Source organism: Vombatus ursinus, unplaced genomic scaffold (assembly GCF_900497805.2).
Source record: "Vombatus ursinus unplaced genomic scaffold, bare-nosed wombat genome assembly UNPS02005236.1, whole genome shotgun sequence".
Classification (NCBI taxonomy): domain Eukaryota; kingdom Metazoa; phylum Chordata; class Mammalia; order Diprotodontia; family Vombatidae; genus Vombatus; species Vombatus ursinus.
Genome location: NW_020945014.1, coordinates 3,890,719 through 3,917,265, shown reverse-complemented (window position 1 = coordinate 3,917,265; position 26,547 = coordinate 3,890,719). Strand labels below are relative to the sequence as shown.

Here is a 26,547-nt window from a genome sequence, read left to right as displayed (position 1 = left end):
GCATCTAACTGGGGTCAGTTCTGACCGCTCAAAAGTCAGTTGGGGCAGAGAGTTAGGCTGGTGAATAATGAATTCCCAAGCATAAGATGAGGCTGAGCCACTTTTAGATCTAGCTCCCTAGGAAACCACAATCAGAAGGAAGAGAGTCAGAAAGTAAGTGATTGGGTGAATAAGGGGGGAAAAGACTTTAATTTCCAAAGATTTCACAGAGAAGAAAACTCAAAGACCTTGAACATAAGTAGATAAATCAACAGGGAGAACAACAGAAAGAAATATGGCTTCCAGATCTAGCAAATGAGTTCAAATATTTATGAAGAAATATTGCAAAACAAAAGAAAACAATACAACTTTTTAAAAGATATAAGACCCAGTAGAATGTGAAAAGAACATGGAAACACAATATTCCTGAGTGAACCAAAAGAGAAATGAGAATTGTGAGACTAGAATTTATAGCCAGCAGAGCAAAAATAATGGGCAGAATAGAAAAACAAGACTCTGCAATGGCAAGCCTCACCAAAGAAATAAAAGAAAACAATAGATTGGAAATGTAAATACATAGAAGTGAAGGATAATCTAGAAGAAGAGAAGTAAAGAACAACATTAAAAGAAAATATCCTCACTATGAAAGCAAAACATACTAGTCTTGTATATTGGATGTATAGAGACAACTTAAAGATCATGGATCTAGAACACAAAAGGACAAAAAAATAAAATAAAAAAGCCCTAAACATCATAATGAAGGAAATAATAGAAGACAATGGCTCAGAATTGCTAAACATAAGAAATGAAATACCAATAAAAAGAATTCACAGATTGCTTCCAGAAAAAAATCCAAGGCTTCAAACTCTAAGACATTTGGTGGTTAAATTTAACAATTCATTTCAGAAACAACAAGTTCTGTAATGATCAGGAGAAAGACTTACAAATACCGAGGAAAAGAAATTCAAATAATTCTAGACTATTTAGCACCCACTAGAAAATGTAGGAGGGAATAGGATGTGTTCTGAAAAGCAATGGAGCTCAGGATGCAGCCCAGGATAATCTTTCCTGCAAATCTAAGTTTAGCCATACAGGAAAATAGATGGACTTTTAGTAATAAAGAGGCATTTTGAAATACTTTTTAGAAAGAAAACCCAAACTGAAGAAATTATTTGCTTCTTGAATAACCCAAACAACAGAAATGCAGGAGGAATGGATAAATTTAGTAGCCAAGGACAGCAACAGCAACAGAATGGCGGCAGAGAGACCACTAAGAGGCTTCTTTCTAAATGTACCCAAGGAGATAGAGTATAAAGGCAGAAACCTGGTTGAGGTAACAGTGAAGAAGGAAACGGGGTATTACGGAGGTGAATCAATATTTTTTGTGGGGTTACAATATTTATAAACCACATATTTAGGATGGTGCCTGAGACATAGTAAGCACTTAATAAATAATTGTTCCCTACTCTTGCCCTTCCCTGAATGCAATCTCCTTCTTGCCCCAACCACCCTCCTCCCCCTTCCTCATCTGGTATTTTAAAAGCAGAATTGGAAGAGGGCAATGTTTAGTTCAGAAGTGCTGATGGTGAAATTCTCAATAGTGTAACTAAATGGAAAGAAATTTGAGAAGAGAAAGGACTCCTCCCATGCTTAAGCCTGGCACTGTCTGTAAACCCCCAACCTTTATTCAATAAGTGCTGCTGACTGGCCCCACTCAGTGCAGCCTCTGAGTCTGATATGCAAGAGAGTATGGATCAATTCTCTGCTGCTTGTATTAATTTTGACCTGACAACACCAACAGAACACAGGTCTCCACCAGCCAGCCCTGCATGTGGAACCATTGGTTACAGTGAATGGAAAAATTGTGAATGCTGTGGATAAGTTTACTTACTTTGGCAGTATACTTTCCAGGTATATACACATAGATGATGAGGTAGATACATGCATTTCCAGAGCTAGCTTAGTGTTTGGGAGGATACAAAGGAAAATGTGGGAGAAAAGAGGTATTAGGCTATCTACCAAACTGAAGGCCTACAGAGTCATTGGGCTGATCTCACTGTTGTATGCCTATGGAACCCAAATGGTCTACTAGCACTATGCCAGGAAACTGAATTGCTTCAATTTGAATTGCCTACAGAAGATTCTGAAGATCACCTGGCAAGATAAAGTACTGGACTCTGAGGTCCTTTCTTGAACTGAACCTCCAAGCATTCAAACTCTATTGCAGAGAGGGCAACTCCAATGGGCTGGCCATGTTGTTTGAATGCCCCAAACTATTTTATTGAGAACTCACAAAAGGCAAGTATTCACATGGAGGTCAGAAGTGATACCAGGACACTCTCATGGTCTCTCTGAAGAACTTTGGAATTGATTGTGAGAGGTGGGAGACACTGGATTGTCCAGCACAGTGGGCCTGCATCAAAGAAGATGCTGTGCCTTATGGGCAAAGCAGAATTGCAGTAGCTTAAAAAAAAATGGGTAAATTTAGACATCTCCATCCCAAATGCTCATGCAGACTATTTGTACTCAACTTGTAGAGCATTCCAAGATCATATTGGTCTGATCAGCCCAGGTTGGATGCATTGTACACTGACCTCAATATAGTGATGTCATTTTGGTCCCCTTTGAGTAAGAAGGACAACAAAGAGCTGCTGACTGGACCCACCTAGTCTTCTATTCTTTCCCTTTTGTCCTTAACCCTCAGGGCTTTGGCTACTCATAGCTCTCTTCTAGTTCTCATATCTTGTTGTTTTTTTTTTTTTGTTTGTTTGTTTTTGTGAGACAATCGGGGTTAAGTGACTTGCTCAGGGTCACACAGCTAGTATGTGTCAAGTGCCTAAGGTCAGATTTGAACTCAGGTCCTCCTGATTCCAAGGCCGGAACTCTGTCTACTGCATCACCTAGCTGCCCCTCATTGCTCTCTTCTCAACTGGTTACGTGCCTTTGTGTTCCCCGTCTTTTTTCTTTCTGCTTATGTCTTTCCTTCCCAGGTTAATACGAGTCAACTGGGTAACATGGCAACCAAAAAACTTAACTCCAGAGCTTAGCACAGTGCCTGGCACATAGTAGGCATTTATTAAATGCTAATTGATTGATTTATAAAATCTTGGACTTCATTAATAGAAGCACAGTTCAGGAATAGTGCAGTGGTAGCACTCTAGCTGGGTTAGGCCCACTTTTGGAGAATTGTGTTCAGTTATGAATACCATATTTGAGAAAGGACACTTACAAGCTGGAACTCATTGGAAGAGAGAAACTCAAGATGTTGAAGGAACCCGAGTTAATGCAATATGAGAATCAATTGAAGAGACTATGAAAGTTTCAAAGCTTGAAAAACAATAGCTGTCTTCAAATATTTGAAAGACTGCCGTAGGACAGAGGGATTAAATTTGCTCTGCTCAACCCCAGAAGCCAAACTAGGTAGAAGTTGCAAAGAGCAAAATTACAGTTTAGCCTGGGTGACTGGGAGGATGGTGATACCGCCCACAGTAATAGAAAAGTTAGGAAAAAGGGAGGGTTTGGCAGGAAAGATAATAAGTTCAGTTTAGAACATACTGAGCTTAAGATGTCTATAGGACATTCAGTTTGAGATGTCCAACAGGCAGTTGGAGATGGTAGCCTGGAGATTAGGAGAGAGTTTGGGACTGGATAAATAGATTTAAGAATCAACAGCATGGAGTTGATAATTGAATCCATGGAAACTGGTAAGATAACTAAGTGGAGTAGTATCGAGCAAGAAGAAAAGAACACCCAGGAAAGAACCTTGGGGAACGCCTAAGGTTAGGATGCATTACCTGGATGGAGATGCAGCAAAGGAAACTGAAAAAGAGCAATTGGATGGGTAGGAGGAAGATGAGGAGAGATTAGTGTCATGACAGCCTAGAGAGAAAAGAGAATCAAGGACAAGAGGATGAAGACAGTGTCAAAGATTGAAGAGAAGTCAAGGACGAAATGGACAGACAAAAGGCCATTGGATTTGGCAATTAAGAGATTGCTAATAACTTAGTAAAAAGCAATTTCAGTTGAATGATGAGGTCAGAAGTCAGACCACAGAAATAGTGGGGGAAAAAAAGGAAACACAAAAAATAGCCCCTGCCCTCAAGGAACTTATATATATAACTTGGAGGAGAGAGGTGGTTTCAGAGAAGGTGTAGTCAATACATAAAGAGATAAGCAAATAAAAAATAATCTGTGTGATAACTAAGAGTGATCCCCTTTAAAAAAAGAAGACTTTATAGAAGAGATGATACCTGATCTGAGCTTTGAAGGGAGAAAAGGATTCTAAGTGGTAGAAGTAAGGAGAGAAAGCATTCCAGGCATACAAGATAGAGAATGGTGAATTTGCTTAATGACAAGTAGACCAGTTTCACTGGGACATAGAGTGAGCAAAGGAAAGTTATATGAATTATCTGGAAAGGTAGACTGGAACTAGCTTGTGAAAGACTTTACTTGCCAATGTCGAAGAGAAATAGTCAATGTCAATAAGGTATTTTGTGATTCAGGCTCAGGTCCCTAGGAAATAGTTTCATTTTATATATCATTAATCTATACTCAAGTCATTTTGAGCTTGGAGAGAGATGTCCAAACTGGCATAGTCCCCCATGCTGTCTAACACAATTAGTTGCTCCAAGAAGATTTGAGATAATAAGAATGTTGAACAAGGAAAAGATCAGAATATGCTAAAATTCAGTTTGGGATTGCTATTTCAGAAGTCATACTTTAGTTTTTTTTCCTGGATCACTTGATGTCTTACTCTTGAATACATAAGAGGACAATATTCTTCAGTAGGTCGTAGACAATCACTTCTGGTGGGTAATTTTATTTAGACAAGCATTATCAAGTTTGTTTATCATCCTTGCTTTATATCAAAGGAAGGTCTTATTTTTTTCTTTTTTTTTCTTTTTAACATGTGTTTTTAAAACTTTGGTTTACAAATTTTCTCTCTTCCTCCCTCTCCACCCAACCTCATTGAAAAGGCAAGCATCTTGATACAGGTTATAGATGTGTAGTCATGCAAAACACTTCCATAGTAATCACGTTGTGAATAACTAAGTGTATTTCCCTTCATCCTATCCTACCCCCCATTTATTCTATTCTCTCTTTTGACCCTGTCCCTTCTCAGAAGTGTTTGCTTTTGATTATCCCCTCCCTCAATCTGCCCTCCCCTCTATCAACCCCCTGCTCTCTTGTCCCCTTCCCCCCTTATTTTCCTGTAGGGTAAGATAGATTTCCATACCCCATTGTGTATGTTATTCAGGAAGTTCTTATTTTTTGTTCTTCCCACTTTCCTAAAGGGAAGAGTCTGAAAAGGATTTTAGAGTGAAGAAACATTATTTCTTAATATTTTTAGAGAAGCTAACAAGATGTTGGGTTTTTTTAAAATGCTTCAATAGCAAGGAAAGGAATTTGCATTTTATTCTAGAGTTAATAGGGAGCCGTTGGATATTCTTGAGCAAGAAATTGACATGGTCAAATCTATGTTTTAGGAAAATTATTTGGTCAGTATCATAAAATTTTCAGGATCCTTGCTAATCCTTACATGAATAAGCTAGCATGGGCTATAGACAGACAGGTACAATAATACAGTTTATTTATCCACTCAAGAAAGTGACATACCCCATCAATAGGTGATAGACATGTGTGTCTCACAATTCTACAGATAGCATCTATGTCTATGTCTGTCTATCTATTTATCTCTATCTCTAATCTTTTTTTTTTTCTTTTGCTTTTTGGTGAGGCAATTGGGGTTAAGTGATTTGCCCAGGGTCACACAGCTGGTAAGCGTCAAGCGTCTGAGGCCAGTATCTCTAATCTTTGTATATCTTTCTCTATATCTATCTTGGCAGTTAGGTGGCACAGTGGATAGAATATTGGGCTTGGAATCAGGAAGACTCATCTTCATGTGTTCAAATCTGGCCTCAGACACTGACTAGCTATGTGACCCTGGGTAAGTCACTTAATCCTGTTTGCCTCCATTTCTTCATCTGTAAAAATGGGCTGGAGAAGGAATCGGCAAACCACTCCACTACCTTTGCCAAGAAAACCCTAAAAGAGATCGTAAAGAGTTGGACACAACTGAAACGACTCAACAACAACAAAATATCTATCTCCTATCTCTCTATCTCTATTTCATCTCTCTCTTTCTTCTTTCCTCCTGAAGTATATGACCCAGAGAGTTTTTGGGTAAGTTTAGGCAAGAAAAGATCCCCCTCTTTTTTTAAGAGAATGCTTAAATGATTACAAAAGAATGTGTCCTTAGCATAGCCTTTTACACCAGACCAAAGAAAAGTATATCTTCTTTATCAGTCAGTTAGCAATTAGCATTTTGTTCTTTCAAATAAATTTTGTTATTATATTTATGTAATCTGAGTCCCAAAGCCCATAGACAGGTATGGGACTCCAACCTGAGTGGTGGAGAGGGATGAGTGGCCAGGGCCAGTGAGAGGGGCGGGTGGGGCATAGTTGTCAAGTATTGGAGGGAGGAGGGCTCCAATCTCTTCACCCTCTCCATTGTCTTAGAGTCTCTTCAGTTTCTTGAATATCTTTGGGTTTTAGGCACTTCTGGCTTCCAGCTTCTAGAGAGAAAATGGATGGTGCCAAACCCCATTTCCAGTTGCTTAAGGGAGATTAAGGCTCTGGGAAGAAGCTGACATTAGAGGAGCTGGCAGTTCCCGTCATATCCCTATCCTCAGCTTGTTACACCAAGGCAGGGATAAGGAACCTGTAACCTCAAGGACACATGTGGCTTTCTAGGTCCTTGGGTGTGACTTTTTGACTGAGTCCGAGTTTTACGGAACAAATCCTTTTATTAAGGGGATTTGTTCTGTGACGTTTGGATTCAGTCAGGGAGCTGCACTTGAGGACCTAGAGGGCCACATGTAGCCTCGAGGCCGCAGGTTCCGCACTCTGCCTAGAGCCTTTGGGGAATTTCCCAAAGGGTGAGCTCTCTCTCCCTCCCTCTCTCTCTCTCTCTCTCTCTCTCTCTCTCTCTCTCTCTCTCTCTCTCCCTCCCTCCCTCTCTGTATCTCTGTCTCTGTCTATCTTTGTCTCTGTCTCTCTCTGTCTCTCTGTTGAGCTGAGTTACCTCAATCCCAATGGAAGGGCTCCTTTACTCTGTGTTTTCTGGCATATGTTGTTGTATGTATACATTCTCCGATTTCTGTTTTTCTATCAACTAGAATAAACGAGTTTCTTTGCTAATTGCTCTATGTGTTCATTGTGGAAATGGTATTTGATGGGGAGGGAGTAAAGCCTTGGGTATAGAGCTTGGGGTCCTCCTTTCCTGTTTAATGAACACTGATCAGAAGTTAGATTGAACCTGAAAATCACATCCCCTAGATTAACAATATTTAAAGGAGCAGATAGATATAATTCTGGCTCCATATCCCTCTCTTTCTAAGGAGAGAAGAGTGGTCTCTGCCCTCTACAACTTCCCTTCCCCTCCTGGAAGGAAAGAAAGTCTTCCTTGGAGAAGGCTGGGAGGAGAAGAGGCTAGGGATGTCTAGTCTATCTCCCTTTGAACCACACATGGACATGCTGTTTGTGGGTGACTGCCTTGCTACAAATTAATGTTTATTGACTTGTATTGATGAAGTATTAATGAAATTAGACACAATTGGGGTTTCAAACTTCCTTGGAAAGACACCTCTCAGATTTTACTGGCCCCTTGGGGTAGTATCTCTCCCTTAACTTGCTCTTGGGCCTTGTTGTAATAGAAAAAATCCCGGGTTGGAAGCTCCAGTCTCATCTCTGTCACTGGCAAATTACTTCCCTTCTTGGCACCTCAGTTTCCTCTTCTGCAAAATAATGAATAAAGTCCTTTCTATTTCTGACATTCTATGATACTAGGGATTAGATGACCCTTTATTTCCTAGGGCTTAGCTAGAAAGGCTGCGATAGGCCCAGGGGAATCACCCAGTTCCCTCTACAAAAACCTTCCCACGTCTTCTCCCACCCCCTATAACAGTGCAGGGGTCAGTTTATTCTCTCAGTCCATTGTTTCTCACTGTTTAGAGGATTCTAATCAGTGTTTGGATTTTCTTCTCCTGTGAAACCCAAGTCATCTGCCAAAGCCCCAGCAGAGAAGGAGAGGGTCAAGCTCCAGGCGAGATTGAAGATTTTTAGTCTTTGGGGCCCTTTTCTCCTTCATCTCTCCCTGTCTTCCCCATCCCTCTGACCTTTCTAGGCAATGCCAGAGACAAAAGGACACTGGACTTGGGTTCTGCATCCAGGTTCTAGCTACATGATCTTAGTCAAGTAATTTCACCTCTCAATATCCTTATCTGGAACATAAAACATCTGGATTACATAACCTTTATGGCTCCTTCCAGTCATAACATTCTGTTTTTCATCTGTGAGGCTCTGAGCAAATTGTTTCCTCTCCCTGAGCTTTGGTTTCCTCATCTTTAAAATGGGGATAATAATCCTTGCACAACTTTGAACATCAGTTGCCTCATCTCTGGAGATCCTTATCTGTAAAAACTCTCTCTTCTCCTCTCTTCTTTAGTGTTGCACACCTTTGAGTTGTAAAAATAGTAACAGTCTGACTCACTCTTCGAAATGTTCTCCTTCCCCCACAACCATACCCTTCTCTCTGTCCTCTCCAAATCTTGCCCTTCCTTTGGCAAAAGCAAACAAACAAACAAAAAAACATTGAGTCCCATCCTGCCTCCCTGCTCTCCTTCTGGAACTCTTGCTTGACCACTCCAATTTCTATAATAATTCCTTACTTATCAACTGTCCCATACAATTTAATACTAGGTTGGCATTCCTACTAGGCTTATATTAATTCCTTACTTATCAACTGTCCCATACAATTTAATACTAGGTTGGCATTCCTACTAGGCTTATATCCCAAAAAGATCCAAGAAAGGAGCAAAGGATCCATCTGTACAAAATATTTATAATAGTTCTTTTTATGCTGTCAGAGAACTGGAAATCAAGGAAGTGCTCATCAGTTGAGGACTGGCTAGGCAAATCAGGGCATTTGAATGTAATGGAATAGGATTATGCCACAAGAAATGGAAAACAATAGACACTTTCAGAGAAACCTTGGATGATTTGTATGAACTGCTGCAGAGTGAAGTGAACATTGTGATAAATACAAATCACTCTGATACATTTAAGATCTCTGACCAATGCAATGACTAATGACGATTCCAGAGGACTGATGACATTCTATGTCATCGACCTCCTGACAGAGAAGGGATGAATTCAAGATGCAGAAATAGACAATACATTTTTGGACATGCCCAATGTGGGAATTTATTTTGCTTGATTGTGCATTTTTGTCACAGGGATTTTTTTTTCTTTTAAATTGGGGGTGGGAAGGAGATACAGTGAATGTTTATTAATTGAAAAAAGAAAATAAAGAGAATGATGATATCAGAAGCCATATAGCAAAGAACTGATTTAGTAAGTGCAATAGAGGCAATAAGAGTAGACAACCTTTCTAAGGGTCTGAAATTTAAAAAGAAAAGAGATATATGACACTAGCTTGAAGGAATAGAAGGGGCAAGAGAAGATTTTTTTTTCTAAGAATAGGGGAGATCTGAGAATGTTTGTAGGCAACTAGGAAGGAATCGGTGGATAAAAAGATGAAAGATAAGGGCAAGGCAGGAGCTGATCAAAGGGGGAGGCTCCTGGAGGAGAAAGGATGGTGATGGATTTAAGATGCCAATTTAGACAAATATTTTGTGGATATGAATAATGTGGGGATTTGATTTGCTTGACTATACATAGTTATTATAAAGGTTTTATTTTATTTTTTCTTTTTAACCAATGGAGGAGATGAATTGGAGAAAAATTAAATGTTTGTTAATTGAAAAAATGTTTAAAAAATACTGTGGTGACACTCAAGGTCTTCTACGGCCTGGACCAATTTTTTTTCCAGTCTTATCTCCCATGGCTGGCCAGCAGATGGTGCTCTGATAATGCATCATCTTTGGTTTTCATTGTAGGACATACCGAAAAGTTGTGGGTGGGTGAAGTTTGCCTGAATTAAATTTATGTCCATTTATTCAACCAATTTTTATTGAGCAGCACCCAGGGTCTGGTGTCCAGGGAGACTAAAATGATTAAGAGACGGTGTCTGGCTTGCTGGGATTTGTTGTGGCGTCTCAAGCTGTAAGTATCCCAGGTTTATAGAATCAGAGAACATTGCAGCTGGTAGGCACCCCAGATAATAGAACACAGAAGATTATAGCTGGATGGGGCCTTAGCACACCATGCAAAAGACTCAAGTCTGGGAGGCAGGACTAAGACACAGAGACACAACACCAAAAGAGACATAATACCAAAAGAGACATAATACCAAAAAAAAAATCTCAATGGGCTTGTAGAGTTTTATAGTTGGGTTAAAAAAAAAAGGCACCTCACAAGTACAAAATGAGGGAGGCATGGTCAGACAACAGTTTTTTTTTAAAGATCTCAGGGGTTTTGGAGGACTGCAAGTTCAGCGTGAGTCAGCCAATGATGTGGCAGCCAAAAAAATCTAATGTGATCTTGGACTGCAGTAAGAGGCATAGCTTCCAGAAATAAGGTCACTATCATTCCTCTCTACTTTGCCCTGGCCAAGCCATTTTTGGCTTATTATCTTCAGTTACAGGCACCACACAGGATCAGAGATTCAGAACTGGGAGGGACCTTAGAAGCCATCTTGTTGTTATTCAGTTGCGTCTGACTCTTTGTGACTCCATGAACCATAGCACGCCAATACTGTCCATAGGGTTTTCTTGGCAAAGATATTGGAGTGGTTTGCTTCTCCAGTGAATTAAGGCAGAGATTAAATGACTTGCCCAGGGTCACACAGTTGTAAGCATCTGAGGCTAGATTTGAATCCAGACCTTCCTGACTCCAGGCCCAGCACTCTATCTACTGAACCACCTCGTTGCATCCAGAAGCCATTTAGTCCAACTTTATATTACAGATGAGGAAACTGAGGCACAGAGACATCAAGTAAAGTGATCATGGTCCTATCAGAGGTAGGATTTGAACCCAGGTATTTTAGGAAGAATATTTATAAGCTAGAGAGCATTCATAACTAGGATGGTGAAGACCTTCAGATCACATCATTTGAGGACTTGTTGAAGAAACTGGGGATATTTAACTCGGAGAAGAGAAGACTTGGGGGGAGGATATCTTTAATTATTTGAAGAGCTGTCATGCAGAAGAGGGATTTTATTCTGCTTGGACCCTGAAGGCAGAAGTAAAAGGGGGAAGGGTGGAAGTCGCAGAAAGGCAGATTTAGGCTTAACCTAAGGAAAAACCTCCAAATAATTGGAGTTATATGACAAGAGTATAAATATAGACTGGCCTGCTTCATTGGAGGAAATCTGGATGACTACTGTTGGCTGTGATTTGGGTGGGAGGATGGATTGGACCAGATGGAAGCCCGTTCTGATTGTTAAAGAGCTCTCTCTGTCCTCAGATTATATTGTATTCATTTGTTTGTTTAAATAGCATAGCACGCCAGTGGAATATAAGTTCTGTGAGGGCAGATACTGGCTTTTATCACTAGCACCTCCTATAGTGTCTTGTACATAGTGGGCACTTAGTCAGTTGATCAACACGCATTTATCAAGTGCTTACTCTTTGCTAGAAACTGTGCTAAACTCCAGGATCCAAAGAAAAGGGTAAGAATGTGGCCCCTGCTCTCAAGGAGCTCACAGTCTAATAGGGGTGACAGGAGGTAAATGATTAGGTGCACACAAGATCTATGTAGATGATAATTACAGAAGGTTGTTGTTGTTTGTCTTTCGTTCTCCAAGAGAACCATGGCATCAGGAAGGTGATGCCATGACTTGCAAGTGAATTGGATTTAAGTGAAGGAGGGCTGTGCAAAGTCCCCAGCCTCAATCTCTCCTCGGGAGCCTTCTTGGGTTCGGCGGCAAGATCTAGATCACGGCGACTGGAGATGGCCCCTTATAGAAGGTAAGCTCAGAGGGAAGGCACTACCAGCTTGGAGGAGTGGGAAAAGGTCCTGGCAGAAGTTTGGATTTGAGCTAAGTTGTTTTTTTTTGCTTTTTGGGGGGTTTTTTTTTGGCTAGGCAATGGAGTTAAGTGACTTGCCCAGGGTCACACAGCTAGTAAGTGTTATGTGTCTGAGGCTGGATTTGAACTCAGGTCCTTCTGAATCCAGGGCTGGTGCTCTATCCCCTGCACCACCTAGCTGCCCTGGAGCTGAATTTTGAAAGAAGCTACAAGGCAGAGAGGTGTGTGTGGGGGTGTATTTCAGGTATGGGATTCAGCTCTTACAAAGGCATGGAGTCAGGGGAGGGAGTGTCCTGATTGAGGAATAGCGAGTAGGTGCCTGAGACTGGATCACAGAATACTCCCAGGAACATGGCATGTAAAAAGACTGGAAAGGTAAGAAGGGGCCAGGGTGTGAAGGGCTTTAAGCCAAATATTTGCTCCTGGAGGTAACAGGGAGCCACTGGAGTGTATTGGGTGGGTGGGTGGCAGGGTGGCCAGATCTGTACTTTAGGAAAATCACTTTGGCAGTTGAGTGGATAAATTGGAGAAGGAAGAGACTGAGGCAGGGAGTCCAATTAGGAGACTCTTGTCCAGATGAGTGATGATGAAGACCTGTATTAGGGTGTAAAGAAGAGGCAAATGGGGCAGCTAGGTGGCGAAGTGGATAAAGTCAGGAGGACCCAAGTTCAAGTCCGGCCTCAGACACTCGACACTTACTAGCTGCGTGACCTTGGGCAAGTCACTTAACCCCATTGCCTCACCAAAAAAAAGAAAAAAAAAGAGGCACATTTTCAAGACATATAATGGTAGAACTGACATGATTGGACAGCAGACTGGATAAATGGAGTGAGTAAGAAGCTGAGACAGACATTGATTCTGCGGGACTAGGTGACCAGGAGGCTGCTGGTGCCCTCTGGGAAGAGGGGAGGGTCGGAGTGGGGGTAGTTAATGAGTTATGTTTTGAACATGTTGAGGACTTAATAAATGCCAATTCAAACACTCCTTCAGATGAGTCTTCCTGATTCCAGGGCCGATGCTCTATCCACTGCGCCACCTAGCTGCCCCATATCTATTTCTTCTCCCAGATCTCAGTGCCACTCTACCCTCTCTCCTCCCTCTCTGAGATGTGCCATGGCAGAGAGGAAGGGGTACGAGGCAGGGAATCACAAGGACAGGGTTCTGCCCCTAACTGATGCTGTCTCCAGATGTGAACGTGGGCAAATTCCTTGCCCTTTCTGGGCCTCATTTTCCTCACCGGTCAAACGAAGGAGTTGAACTAAGTGATCTCTAAGAGCCTTTCTAAATCTGGGAGTCTGTGACTAGAAAATTCTGAGACCCAAGGGCATGGAAGAGCAAGATGAGAACCTGTTTCTCCCTCTCTGCCTCCACTTTCCTCTTCCTCCTCTGGACTTGCTCATTGTCCTTCATTCTCCAGGCCCCCTGCCAGCTCTAGCCTCAGGGTGTCAGAATCCTACAGAAAGCAGGAACTTCCCCCAAGGGGGTTGACCCTGTAATTTCCTGCTCTTAATTTCCTGCTCTCTATCTAAACACCCTCCAGCAAATATTTACCTCTGGCTCTGACAGGTGCTGGTGAATGGCAGGCTCTGGGATTGCTGCCCTCCCTGACCCATCCTGTCCTGAACAGGGTGACTAAGGCCAAGAGGAAGCATCCTCCTCTCTGACATCCTTCCAAGGGGACCTGGGAACCTTCAGTCACTCCTCATTGTCTAGAGGAAGGAGAAAAGAAGGGAAAGGAATAAACATTTATTAAGGGCCTACTATGCGCCAGGCATCATGCTAAGCACTTTATAAATGTCATTTCATTTGATCTGCACAACAACTCAGTGAGGCAGGTAGATGTCCTGGGAACAGTCTGATGTATTAGCATGCACATGAACTACTAGTCAGGAGACCTGGGTCCCAGCTTTCCCAAAGGAGGTTTTCAATAAATTTTTGCTAACTGAGACTGGGCCAGAGAGAGTCAGTAACCTTCAGAAAAGGGCAGAGTGATGGAGAATTAGTCTTGCTGTCTGTGGAGTAATTAATGGGGTGAATCAGAAAAAGTAGAGAGTGCTGTTGAGTCATTTCAGGCATGTCTGACTCTGTGACCCCATTTGGGGTTTTCTTGGCAAAGATATTGGAGTGATTTGCCATTTCCTTCTCCAGTTCATTTTACAGATGAAGAAACTGAGGCGAACAGGGTTAAGTGACTTGCCCAAGGTCACACAGCTAGTAAGTGTCAGGACTGAAAACTGAGGAAGTGTGAATCAATGTATATGTTGCTTGGGTGAGGATTCCCAGACAATTTAAGGGTGCATTTTGGCCAAAGATCCCCAGATGTTTGTGGGTATCTGCAGATAGGGTTTGGGGTTCTCCTTTCAATTTAGGAAAGGAGGAAAGTAAAGTAGAATGTGGAGATCAAGGTCCTCACCCTGTCTATCCAGTCAGCAATAACGAGTGTACTCTGGGTCTTAGTGCAAATCTTCATGGAGTGGTGCCAGTAGTTGGGACAGTGATGACGGAGGCCTGGCAGATGTTAGATGTCTAACTGGGAGTAGTTTTGAGCCTGAGGAGGAGTGGGGGGGACAGAATCAGAGCCAGGGCATGTGAGTATGAAAATCAATCAATCAATAAACATATATTAAGCACCTATTATGTGCCAGGCACTGTGCTAAATACTGGGAATACAAAAAGGGGCAAAAGACAGTCCCTGTCCTCAAAAAGCTTACAGTCTGATAGGGGAAACAACACGCAAACAAATATATACAAAGCAAACTATCTAACAACAGGATAAGTAGGGCAAGGCACAGAGGGAAGGCACTGCAATGACGAGGGGATGGAAAAGGCTTCCTGTAGAAGGTGAGGTTTTAATTGAGACTTAAAACAAGTCAGGGAGGTCCGTAGCTGGAGCAGAGGATGGAGATCGTTTGAGGCATGGCGGACAGCAAGAGACAACACCCAGAGCAGAAACGGAGTATCTTGTTCCTGGCACAGCCAGCAGACCAGAGTCACTGGACTGAAGAGTACAACATGGGGAGCAAGGTGTAAGAAGCCTGGAAAGGTAGGAGGGGACTCCGTTAGGAAGGGCTTTGAATGCCAAACAGAGCATTTTGCATTTGCTCCTGGAAGCAGCAGGAAGCCAGAGTTTATTGAGTGGGGTTGGGGGGGTGTGTGTGATGTATGGTCTGACCTGAGCTTTAAGAAAATCACTTTAGTGGCTGTTTTTGGAGGATAGGTTGGACTGGAAAGAGAGTTGAGGCAGGCAGGCCTACCAGCTGGCTATTGCAATAATAAGATGTGAGGTGATGAGGGCCTGTACCTGAGGGGTGGTGGCAGGGGGAGGAGAGAAGGGTATTGGAAAGATGTTGCAGGGGTAACATCCACAGGCTTTGGCAATAGCTTGGATATGGGAGGTGAGAGATAGTGAGGGATTCAAAATGACTCCTGGGTTGTGAGCCTGAGGGACTGGGAGGATGGTGTTGTCCTCTACAGTAATCCAGGAGGTAGGAGGCAGGGTACATTTAGGGGAAAATTAATGAGTACATCCCTGACAGTATCCCTTGAACTCCATCGGAGCCAGTGTTGAGGGGGCAGGGAGGGAGCATTTCAGCAGCTTCAGGTACTCTTTGAGGATTTAGCAAGCAGCAGATTTTCTGGAAAAGAAAGTGTGGAATGCTTCACTGTTCGTGATCTGGAAGGGGGAGAAGACAATTGTAAGTTTGTGGGACAAATATCCTTGTTTTGGGCCCAAGGTAGGGGTGTGTGTGGTTGTGGTGGTGGAAATAGACAGGTGTCCCACTTCAGGTACTGTAAGGCACAAGATGGCCACGGTTTCTTTTATGAAGCGCAGGGTCATCTAGCCAGTAGGTGCTTTGGGGGCTGAGGTCTGGATAGGGGATAGAAAGGGTACAGATCTCTAGGGAGGCCCAGATGAGGTCTCAAGTCCTCAAGGTAAAGTAGTTTGAGTCTGCTCATGTCTCCACGGCTCCTTTTTTCTTTTTGATACAAAGGGCTAGGTTGTTTACCTTACTAAATCAGGCAGTAGGTTTTTCTCTTCCCCATGCCCTCCACCACTGTGGAGACTTTTGCAATTTCTTTTTTTCTGAGACCAGGCCTGAAGCATTGAGGCCTGAGATGACATTCAGGGTTCTTTCAAGTCCAAAGTCATCAGGGAGTGAGGCTACTACTACTCCAACATATGACCAGGGGAGGGAAGGAGAGGTGAAGCATTCTGTCTGCCAGAGGGGAGGGATAGGCTTCCCAATGTCAGGTGATGCTATAGAGAAATCTCAATAGGAAGGAAGTGCTAGAGGAGAGGCTGGGATTTTTTTCAGTAGCTTAAAGCAGGATTGTTTTATATTTTTAATTAAATAAATGTTTTTCTTAAATCAGTCACTTTCCAATTGGTCTCCACCTTCCCCCCCCATAAACAAAGAAATACAGAAATTTTTCCTGTGTGACAATGCATGCCTCATTCTTTACCTATAGTCTACCATCTCTCTGCTGAGAGGAGGGAGTTCAAATAGAAGTTGAAGATACCCTCAAAGGAAAAGACTTGGGGCAGCTAGGTGATGCAGTTGGATAGAGCACTGGCACTCCAATCAGGAGGAACTGAATTCAAATTTGGCCTCAGACAGTAACTAGCTGTGTGACCCTGGGCAAGTTACTTAACTCCCGATTGCCTCTAAAAGACAAACAAAGAAAAGACTTAGAATTTGAAGGAGCAACTTCATCTGTTTCCGGGTTCTCTGTGTGTGTGTGTGTGTGTGTGTGTGTGTGTGTGTGTGTGTGTGTACATGGATCCCTTTGGCAGTCTGGGGAAAACTATGGACCCCTTCTCAAAATAATGGTTTATTATATTCATAGTCAAAGGAAATGGTAAATTTCAATTAGGGGCTAGTGAAATTAAGGATGGAATTTTTCCTCCTCCAACTTCATCAACCACCTGAAATCTATACAAATCTGTACAATCCATTGGGGTTATCATGGACTCCAGGTTAAGAACCCCTCATCTAGTCAAGCTATAGTGGATAGAGTAAGGAGGGGGGAAGATATATCAAAGGCTTACCATAAGATGTACGATGCTCAACATCAGAAAATAATAGAAGGATGTGGAAGAGAGAAGCCAGAGTAAGAAGAGATAAAAATCAAAGAGTTGACCGAAGAGATATATGATGCCCAAAATGGAATCCACCTTTATAAACATGTGAAATATGGGAAACTTTCAGACTGTAAGAACCACTGAGAGAATGTCATAAAGTTCATTATGGTGGGTGGTAGTAGGGAGATGGGGAGAGGGAATTCTGGATGTTCCTCTCTCTGGGACCCCCAAAGACCCTGAAGAGGCATCAGATATAGGTGACTATAGTTGTGATTACTCCTCAGGCTTTAAAAGTCAATAAGTCAAATCAACAAGCATTTGTTAAGCACCTACTATGAGCTGGGTACCATGCCATTGGGGATGTTCTCCTGGAACCAGTCACCAGATGAGTAGGCAGGACCAGCCTTGGAGGTAAAGTACTTGGGATACAGAGTGTGGATAGAGAGGTAGCCTTGTTCTTGGAGTGAATAGATAGGAAGGTGATTCAGAGGCAGAGTAGAAAGTGAGGGGATTGCATGAAAGCTAAGGGAGTCTGAGTGAGTGGATGTGTTTGTGGGGATTGTCTGGGTGTAGACTTCTGGGAACCGGAGGGTGTTTCTGATTTGGATACCCAGATGTTTGTGGGATCCCCTCTCTTCCAATGGGAAGTAGATTCCTGGAAGACTTGGGTTGCCCATTAGAATAGAACTAAATCTAGGAAGCTTCAGGAGAGTGAGAATTAATGAAGCTAGGGCAGGCAGGAACTCCAGCACACCCTTAGGCTGTGCATCCAACCAGCAAGAATGACTGCACTAGCTGTGTGACCCTGGGCAAGTCACTTAACCCCATTGCTTAGCCAAAAAATTAAATTAAATTAAAAAATGAAATAAAGAGCGAGCGCGCACTGGGTCCTATAGAGTAATTCCAGTTTTGGGGACAGTAATGCCAGAGCATTGTGGCAGATGTGAAATATCTAAGTGGCACAATTCTGAGACCCTATTAGTCTCCAAATAGGGAAAGAGATCACTTATTGGACTGGTAAGGGGGACAATGGCTAGAGAACAAGAAAATCCAGAGCCAAAGCATCTAAGTATATATGAGAGTGAGTCTATGATGGCAATGATTCTCCCTTATTTACATTAATACATACATTAATACATTCTGTGTTCTAAGGTCACTTTCAGCTGACATTCATATCACATTCCATATGTTAAGACATGAGTGTTCTCACTGTAACATTGTAGAAACAGCACTGGATTTGAGGTCAGAGGACCTGGGTCCAAACCCTGGTTCTGCTACTTATGTGACCTTGGGTGAGTCACCTAATTTCAGATTTACCTTCTGTAAACTGAGGTGGTTGGACTATCCCTTCTAACCCTAAATCTAATAATTTCTTCTAGTTCTGGCATCCTATGTTCTAAAGTCTTTCCTATCTATGATGTGTGACATGTATATGCGATTATGTCTGTATGCACTTCTCTAAAAGCATTTAAGTATACATGTATGCATGTGTGTATGTATGTACGCATGCATGCATGTATGCATGTGAGAGTAGGAGTCCCAGGACATAGGCAGATGTGTAGGAATGTTTGTGTGCCCGGGCCTATTTGGGAGCGTGTCCAATTGTAGGCCGCTCTCCTCTCTCCCCCACCTAGGGCCTCTCTGGGTCACATCGACCTGGTCACATTCTAGGAACAACCTGCTGCTCTCCAGCCCTGCTGAGCCTGGCCCAGTGGACCTGCCTAGAGCCCCAGAAGCAGAGGCCACTCAGTCAGAATAAACAGCTTTAATTCAGGACATCTCATTACAGAAATTGTTTACATCTGATATAAATATACATGACATTTTCTTCTACTAAAAAAAAAAAGTTTGGGGATGGGGAGAGGGGTAGTGGTTTGCAAATACTTATCACCTTCTGGCCTAGTGGAAAGAGTACTGACTGGCCTGGGCCTCTGGAGACCTGGGTTTTAGTTCTGACTATACCACTGTGCTTGCTGTTAATACCCTCTAAAAATCACTTCCCCTCTCTAGGTATCTGTTTTCTCTTTGGTAAAATGAAGTGTTCAATTCAACTCAACCCACATGATTTCCTATGCTTACTATGGTGAGGGACTGTGCTAGGCACCGGGGATACACAGACAGGAACAAAATAACCTTTGCCCTCAAGGAGATTACGTTCTCCTAGGGGATAGAACTTGTACACAAATAGGTAAATACTACATATGTACCAAGAAATGTAAAGCATTTTCAATAGGGAGAGAACACCAGGGCCTATGAGATCAGTAAAGGCCTTATATAGGACTTGGAGCTAGGGCCAAGCTTGGAAGGGAAGCAATGCAGGTATTCTACCAGTTGCAGGTTGGACTAGAATTCATATCCATTCATTGTCAAGACATTTAGAGTGAGGTTCTTAGCCCCATTTTTGAGTGTCATGGAGCCTTTGGGAAATCTGGTGAAGTCTGTGGAGCCTTTTCAGAATAATGGAATAAAATAAAATACATAGGAAACCAATTATATTGAAATAAGTATTTATATATATATATATATATATATATATATATTTAAATAGTTTATGGGCCCCAGATCAAGAATCCCTGGTTGATAATCTCTAGGGTTTCTTATAGTTCTAATATTCTATGTTCTAATGCACTTTCCAACTCCAAGTTTTTATATTCTATCATTCCATGTTTAAGATCTCTTTTAGCTCTAATAGTCTATGCTCTAAAATTCTATATTTTAAGGTTCTTCCCAAGTAAAAAAAAACCCAAAAAACTATTGTCTAATATTCTGTGCTCTAAAGTTCTCTCCAGCTCTATAATTATATATACATATACATAGATGTGCACATGCATGTATATACATGTGCACACATATGCAGGCACACACATGGTTGTATATACATACATATGTATACATATATATGCATGTGTATGTTTGTGTATTTGATCTTCCATTCTAAGGTTACTATCAATTCTGATATTACCTGAATCTACAAGATTCCAGGTCCCAGAGTTATGGGACTTTAACCTTGGACACCATAACCAACTTTGTCACATAGCCTCACCAACTTAACTCATTCATCCCCCTACCCCTTGTCAATGTATCCCAGCTAAGCCCATTCACTAGCAAGAGTGGCCTTGCTCTGGGGAGGTGGGGTAGGTGGGGTAGGTGGGGTACCCACATGAGGTAATGATAGAGACTAAACTTGGGGAAGGAATACCTAAAACCTGAGTCCCTGGACCCTCAGCCTGTGATTTGGCCTCCTAGAGAAAGCCCTAATTAGCAGAGGAAAGGATGTCTCACCCAGTCTAGACCTCATGTCCTAGCAAACTCTTTATCCTTACCCAGGCTTACATCATGGACTGGGAGGCAGATGAGATACTGAACTAGGACAGGTTTAGAAAGTCCTGATATTGGTCATGTAAGAGAGCAGCCTGGAAGATATGAAGCAATCCAGGGGTACTGCTTAGAGGAGGAAGTGGAAGGTCACAAGGTAGAGGGATTTCCCCCCCCTCTGTCCCAAAGTGCTCTTCCTCCACCTTCCTGATGCTGCTGGTCATTCTTCGGATCTTGGGATCATAGGACATAGAACATCCAAACTGGAAGGAGCCTTAGAGATGATCTAATACGGTAATCCCCCTCATTTACAGAAGTAGGGCCTGAAGCCCCAAAGGGAGGTGTGACTTGCCTGGGGTCACATGACAAATCATGAGCAGAGCCAGGGCTGGATGGGAGGAGGTCCTCGTCCTCCATCGTCATCAATATCACCCCTTTTCCTCATTCCTATGGAGTTGGCTCTTAGAGCTCAGTGGTGGCATCTTTCCAGTTCCAAAGGCAATGCAAGTCCCACCCCCAACTCAGGATTCTCCTGGGGGCTCATTGTAGGTCTCAGGGCCTGCTTGGGCAGTACCTCTACCAACGGAGAGCAGGAAAGTAAGCTGCTGGCCAGGGTCACTTCCCTGATTCTGGCTCTGGAGAGCTCTCTGCTGTCTCTGACGTTCTCCTCCTGAAGACTGGAACACCAGGAGGAATCATCTGTCAGTGCCTCGAGTCACAGGGCTTTTCCAGGGAGGAAATGTAGGGTTAGACAGCCCCTCAAAGGCAGAATCACCTTTATAAGGAGGAGAAGTAGGTAGCCACCCTTCTGGTGTGAAGTGGGGGCTACTGGGAAATCTCCCAGCTTCCGTACAGGGAGAACATTCTCATCTGAGCACCTCAGGTGAAAAAGGATTCTCAGACACTTAAGATCCTGGAAGACTCTTGAAGTCTTTAGACAGTCAATCAGCAAGCATTTGTGAAGTTGTTCCTAAGTGCCAGGCACTGTGCTCAGTGCTCCAGGTACAAATAAAGATAAAAGCATGGTCCCCGCCTTCAAGGAGCTCCCATTCTAATGGAAGAAACAACATGCAAATGATTGTATATTCAAGGTAGATGCAGAGCCAAGGAAGGTGATCTCAGAGGGTAAGCACTGCCGGTGGAGGAGGGCGCAAGCAGGGGCTGAGAAAAGCCTCCTACAGAAGGTGGGTTTCGAACTGAGTCCTAACGGAAAGCAGGAACGAAGGTGAGAAGAGGGAGCACTCCAGACATGGTGAATAGCCATTGCAGAGGCTTTGAGTTGGGAGGTGGGTTGTCCCATTTGAAGAAGAACAAAGCACCTGAGCATCCTGAGATGCAGGGGTGGGTATGGGCGAAACACCAAGACTAGGGAAGCAGGAACTGAAGAGATGTGGGTATTTCTAAATATGAACTCTGAGATGTCTCCATTTTGTCAAGGGCCAACCTTGCTCAGGAACTCAGAGGAAGAACACAGGGCCGTGAAACTTCAGTGTGGGAAGGGGTCCTAGACATTGTCTAGTCCAGCGTCCTCGTTTTACAAGATGGGGAAGCTGAGGCTCTAATTTATGACATGCCGGTAGTGATTAGGAGAGCCTGGATTTGAACCCAGGTCCTCTGTACTTCACATGTGGTGTTCTTTCCAATGCACCATGCTATGAAGTCCCCTTCTGACCTAGGAGAAACTTCTAGAGAGGTCACCAAACGACTAGGATTTCTGGAGTAATTTCCTAGGGCAAGACACTAGAATTCTCAAGAATTAGCTTTCGATAAACAGAACCACTGGTTTTTAGCATGTGGGGCTGTGGCAAATTTAGGGGGGGTTCAGCTGATGACCAATTCACTCCATGGTTTGAGTTTTGCTCCCAGCATTCTCTAGAGAGGCTACACAGACTAGGAGAGGGGTTTTGAGCTTTTTTTCTTTTCTTTTGTCCTGGACCCCTGTGGAAGTCTGATGAAGCCTAATGACCCCATTACAGAATAATGTAAAATGTATAAATTAAAATACACAGGATTACAAAGGAAACCAATTATATTAAAATAAAGATGTAATTTTTTCCCATCCATATTCACCAGCCCTCTGAAGTCCACCCCTGTGGACTCCTTTGGGGTGAACATCTTTGGTTTGGATGTAGTAAAATGAGTATTGGATTCAGTGTCAGAAGACCTAGGTTTGTATTCCGGCTCTGACCTTTTAGCTGTGTGGCTGTGATACACAAGTCCCTCTCGCCTTGTTGAGCCTCCATTTTCTTGTCTGTAAAATGGAGGAGTTTGACTAAATCATCCTTAAGGTCCCTTTCAGCTCTAAATTCCATAAAAGACACATTTAGTGAGTGTGTCCCACAGCACTTCTTCCCTTCATCAAAGAAACGTGATTTTTTTTTCAAAGGGGTCAGAGTTCATAGGTGCAGAGAATAAAACTAGCTAACATTTATACAGCATTTTAAGGTTTATAAAATACTCTACATATATTATCTCATATGTTCCTTACTGCAACTCTGTGAGATCAGTGCTATTATTATCTTCATTTTGCAGATGAGAAAACAGAGGCAGGCAGAGGTTATATCTCTTGACAAGGGTCATACAGCTAATGTTTGAGGCAGGATTTGAAACTCAGGTCTTTCTGACTACAGGTGCAGGACTCTATCTACTATACTGCCTCCATACTATCTAAGGCATGGCTTATCTAAGTTACAGCTCAAAGGCCATATTTGAGAAGGAGGCCTCCTCCTCCCTTCCAAAGTGCCCTCCACTTACACTGAGCTCAAAGAGATGTTTCAGATCGGGTTGAGCAGTCTCTAGATCAATTTCTGGGCAAACACTTTACCATGAGTATAGGTGGAGCTCCCCAAGTTGAGTACAGTATACCTGCCAGTTCTAAGATTCTCTGCACACCAGGCAGGTGGAGGTAAGTCAGAAGTTCTAACTGAAGACCCTACCTGGAACTCCCTCAGTGGTCTTCCTTCTTTTTATTTGGGTGGGTAGAGGAGACACATACAGGAGACTCTAGTCTGGGGGCTACCATCATCAAGTAGGACAGCCCCAATTGGAAGCTCATGCTTAGGATGAAGGGAGGTGACCGCGTTCAGTAAAAGGATCTTTTTGTTGGGAGCCAGGAGATCTATGACCTTGGGCAGACCAGTTCTCTGCATTTCAGTTTCCTCTTCTAAAAAAATAGGGACAATTGTCATCATCAGCAACAATGGGCATTTATTAAGGACTTACTATGTTCCTGGCACTATGCTAAGCCCTAGACAGAGTCCTTTTCCTGCCGCCCTCCCAGGCTGTTATAAAGCTCAGATGATGGACTAGATGGGAAAGTATTTTTGAAAAGCTTCAAGTCCTGTGCCAATTTGAAGCACAGGGAACATTTTTATATATTCACCCTGACATGACCTTTTCTATCCCTCTCCATTTGATGCATCTGTTTCTCTTTTGTTTGCTCCCTTCTTAATTGGATTCGTCTCCTGTCTCTTCTCCACTCTTCCCCTCACCTTCCCCCCCTCCCCAATTCTCCCCTTCCTGTGCCCAAGGCCTATGGAGCCATAGGGAATATATCCCCAGAAACTGATTAACCAAGTAGGGAATGCCCAGAACTAAAGAGATAATTGCTAACTACTGGGTCCCCAGGAAACACTCTTCAGAATACGATTAAGTAGCTAAATCGTGTGGTCATTTGCCCTGGCCAGATGTATCTCTAAGTATCTGATGACCTTAGTTATCACAGGTTGCTCTCACCCTCTCTACTCTCCTATGAGGTAGAAAGGTCAGGCATTATTATCCCCATTTGATAGATGAGGAAACGAAGGCCGAGATAGTTGAAGAGACTCATCCGAGGTCACACATGGAGGCAGAGGTGGGATAGAGGTGGGTGCCCCACCCTAGAACCATCCTTAGGATGTCATCAGAGTCCAAGTAGTGTCATAGGCTCCAGAGTTGGAAAGAGCATATCTGAGTTTTAACATGAGCTTTCAGCTTATCTGGGTCAACCCTTTATTTCACAAATGAGGAAACTTTTCATCTCCAGATAAGCAAAAACTTGACTAAGGTCACATAGGTAGTCAGGAGCAGAGTCCAAACTTGAACTCAAGGCCTGTGACTGCAATTCCAGGACTTTTTCTATGACACCTCATTCATCATCTTGGCCTCTCCTACGATGCTCTAGCCTCCCTGACTACACCTGGGGCCTGTCAGCCAAAGCTCGAGAGTAGGGAATGATGGCATTGTGGATGGAGCCCTTGGAACTCTTGTGCATGCTGATGACCTCCCCGCTGGTCTGCTCTGGCTCGCTCCTGTGAAAGAGGCCCCGGACAGTGGCCTGGAAGCTGTTGGTCACAAAGCAGTAGACGATGGGATCCATGCAACTATTGAGGCTGCTGAGGGTGATGGTGACATGGTAGGCCACGAGATCCGCTTCTTTGGGTATGGCTTGGGGATGGAGAGAGACGGCCAGCTGGTGGGCATGGAATGGTGTGAAGCATACCAGAAAGATGACGAGGACAGTAAGGAGGAGCTGCACAGCACGCATTCGCCGCTCACGGCTCTGATGCATGAGATTGGGCTTGGACAGCGCACACATGATCCTTCCGGTGAAAAAGGTGATGACCACCAGAGGCAGGAAGTATTCAAAGATTGTCAAGGCAAAGAGGCGACAGCAGGAGCCTCCCTGGACTGCTACAGAAAGGATGGAGAAGGTCACTACCACAGCAAAGACCCAGATGAAGACACAGATGCCTTTGGTACAGCTGGGGTTCCTCCATTTCCTCGAGGCCTCCAGCTGGACGATGGCCAGGTAGCGGTCCACACAAATGCAGGTGAGGAAGAGGATGGAGCAGTACATGTTGACAAAGTAGCTGAAGACGTGCACGAGAGAGCACTTGAGGCAGTCTCGAGCCACATAGTAGATAATGAACCTCGTGGGCAGCGACAGGCCCACCAGCAGGTCTGTCACCACCAAGTTGATGGTGTAGATGATGGAGGTGGTCTTGGTCTTTGTGCGGAAGCAGAAGACATAGAGGGCCAGGCCATTGAGTGCCACACCAACTAGGAAGATGGTCCCATTGACCGCCAGTAGGGCCACCCACAGGCTGGGAAAGCTGTCGTGCAACTCCTTGTCCAAAAGTAAGAAAGCATGGGAGAACTGGTTTTCTCCCATGCTGCTGTTGGCTGGGGTTGTGGCATTAGGACTGGCAAGAAGGGAGGACTCCTCAGGGGAGGAGGATGGCATGATGGCAACCGACACCTGGAAGAAAAGTAAGGAAATGGATAGGAATGTGAACCCATGGGGCAGGGAACAGATAAACTGAACCTAATACATGGCAAATGGGGTTTTGTTCCAAGGTGCTGATTTTTTTGGGGGGAGCTTTTTTAATGACAGATAGGGTCTAGCCTCTCAGTTTTCCTCCAGCCCATATGTGGCACAGCTACCATCTCTTAGGACTCATAGCTGTCCTCCCTCTCTCATAAGACTGCCTTCTCCCCCAGTCAGTAAGACTATTTTCCTGGCTCAAACTTCACCTCCCTGGCAACTGGTTTTGTCCATGGAAAAAAGCTGGCAGTACTATTGTGTTAGAGCAGTTAGGTGGGGTAGTGGATAAAGCACTGGCTCTGGAGTCAGGAGGACCTGAGTTGAAATCCGGCCTCAGACATTTATTAGCTACATGACCCTGGGCAAGTCACTTAACCCCAACTGCCTCAAAAAAAAATGAAGCATCTTATCTAGCTATTCCTTTTTCACAGAGGAAGACACTGAGGCCCAGAATATAGAAGTGAATTGTCCAAGGTCATCCAGAGAATCATTGGTGGAGGTGGTACTAAGATCCAGGCCCAATGGCTTCTAGTTCAATGAAAAAAAAAATTCCAGTTATAGGCCTAGCAGGCAGTCAACCAAGGTAAGGTACACAGGATCGTAGGAGATCCTTACAAATCATTGGAAATCCAGTGTGGTGCATGGGGTGGGGGGGCAGGGTTTGAAATCAGTAAGACCTAGGTTCAAATATGACCTCTGAACCTTGCTGCCTCTGTGACCGCAGGCAACTGGCTAAACTTCTTTAAGTCTTGATTTCTGCATCTGTGAAATGGAGATAATATCACCTGCCTTCCCAGGTTGTTGTGAGGATCAAATGAGATCATATTTGTTAAAAAAAACCCCACCTCGTTGCTGACCCTAAAATCCTATACGA

The 26,547-nt window shown here is 43.5% G+C and overlaps 1 protein-coding gene across 1 annotated transcript; it reads right to left on the bottom strand.

Moving 5' to 3' along the window:
* Positions 1-23,939: 23,939 nt before the first annotated feature.
* GPR20 (G protein-coupled receptor 20) lies at positions 23,940-25,601 on the bottom strand. The gene has a single exon (XM_027845374.1). The coding sequence runs from the start codon at positions 25,590-25,592 to the stop codon at positions 24,540-24,542; it is 1,053 nt and encodes a 350-aa protein (XP_027701175.1). The 5' UTR covers positions 25,593-25,601; the 3' UTR covers positions 23,940-24,539.
* Positions 25,602-26,547: the final 946 nt, after the last annotated feature.

Bases quoted from the DNA above. Each gene is read 5' to 3' on its own strand.
- GPR20 (XM_027845374.1), bottom strand. From the start codon at position 25,592: ATGCCATCCTCCTCCCCTGAGGAGTCCTCCCTTCTTGCCAGTCCTAAT.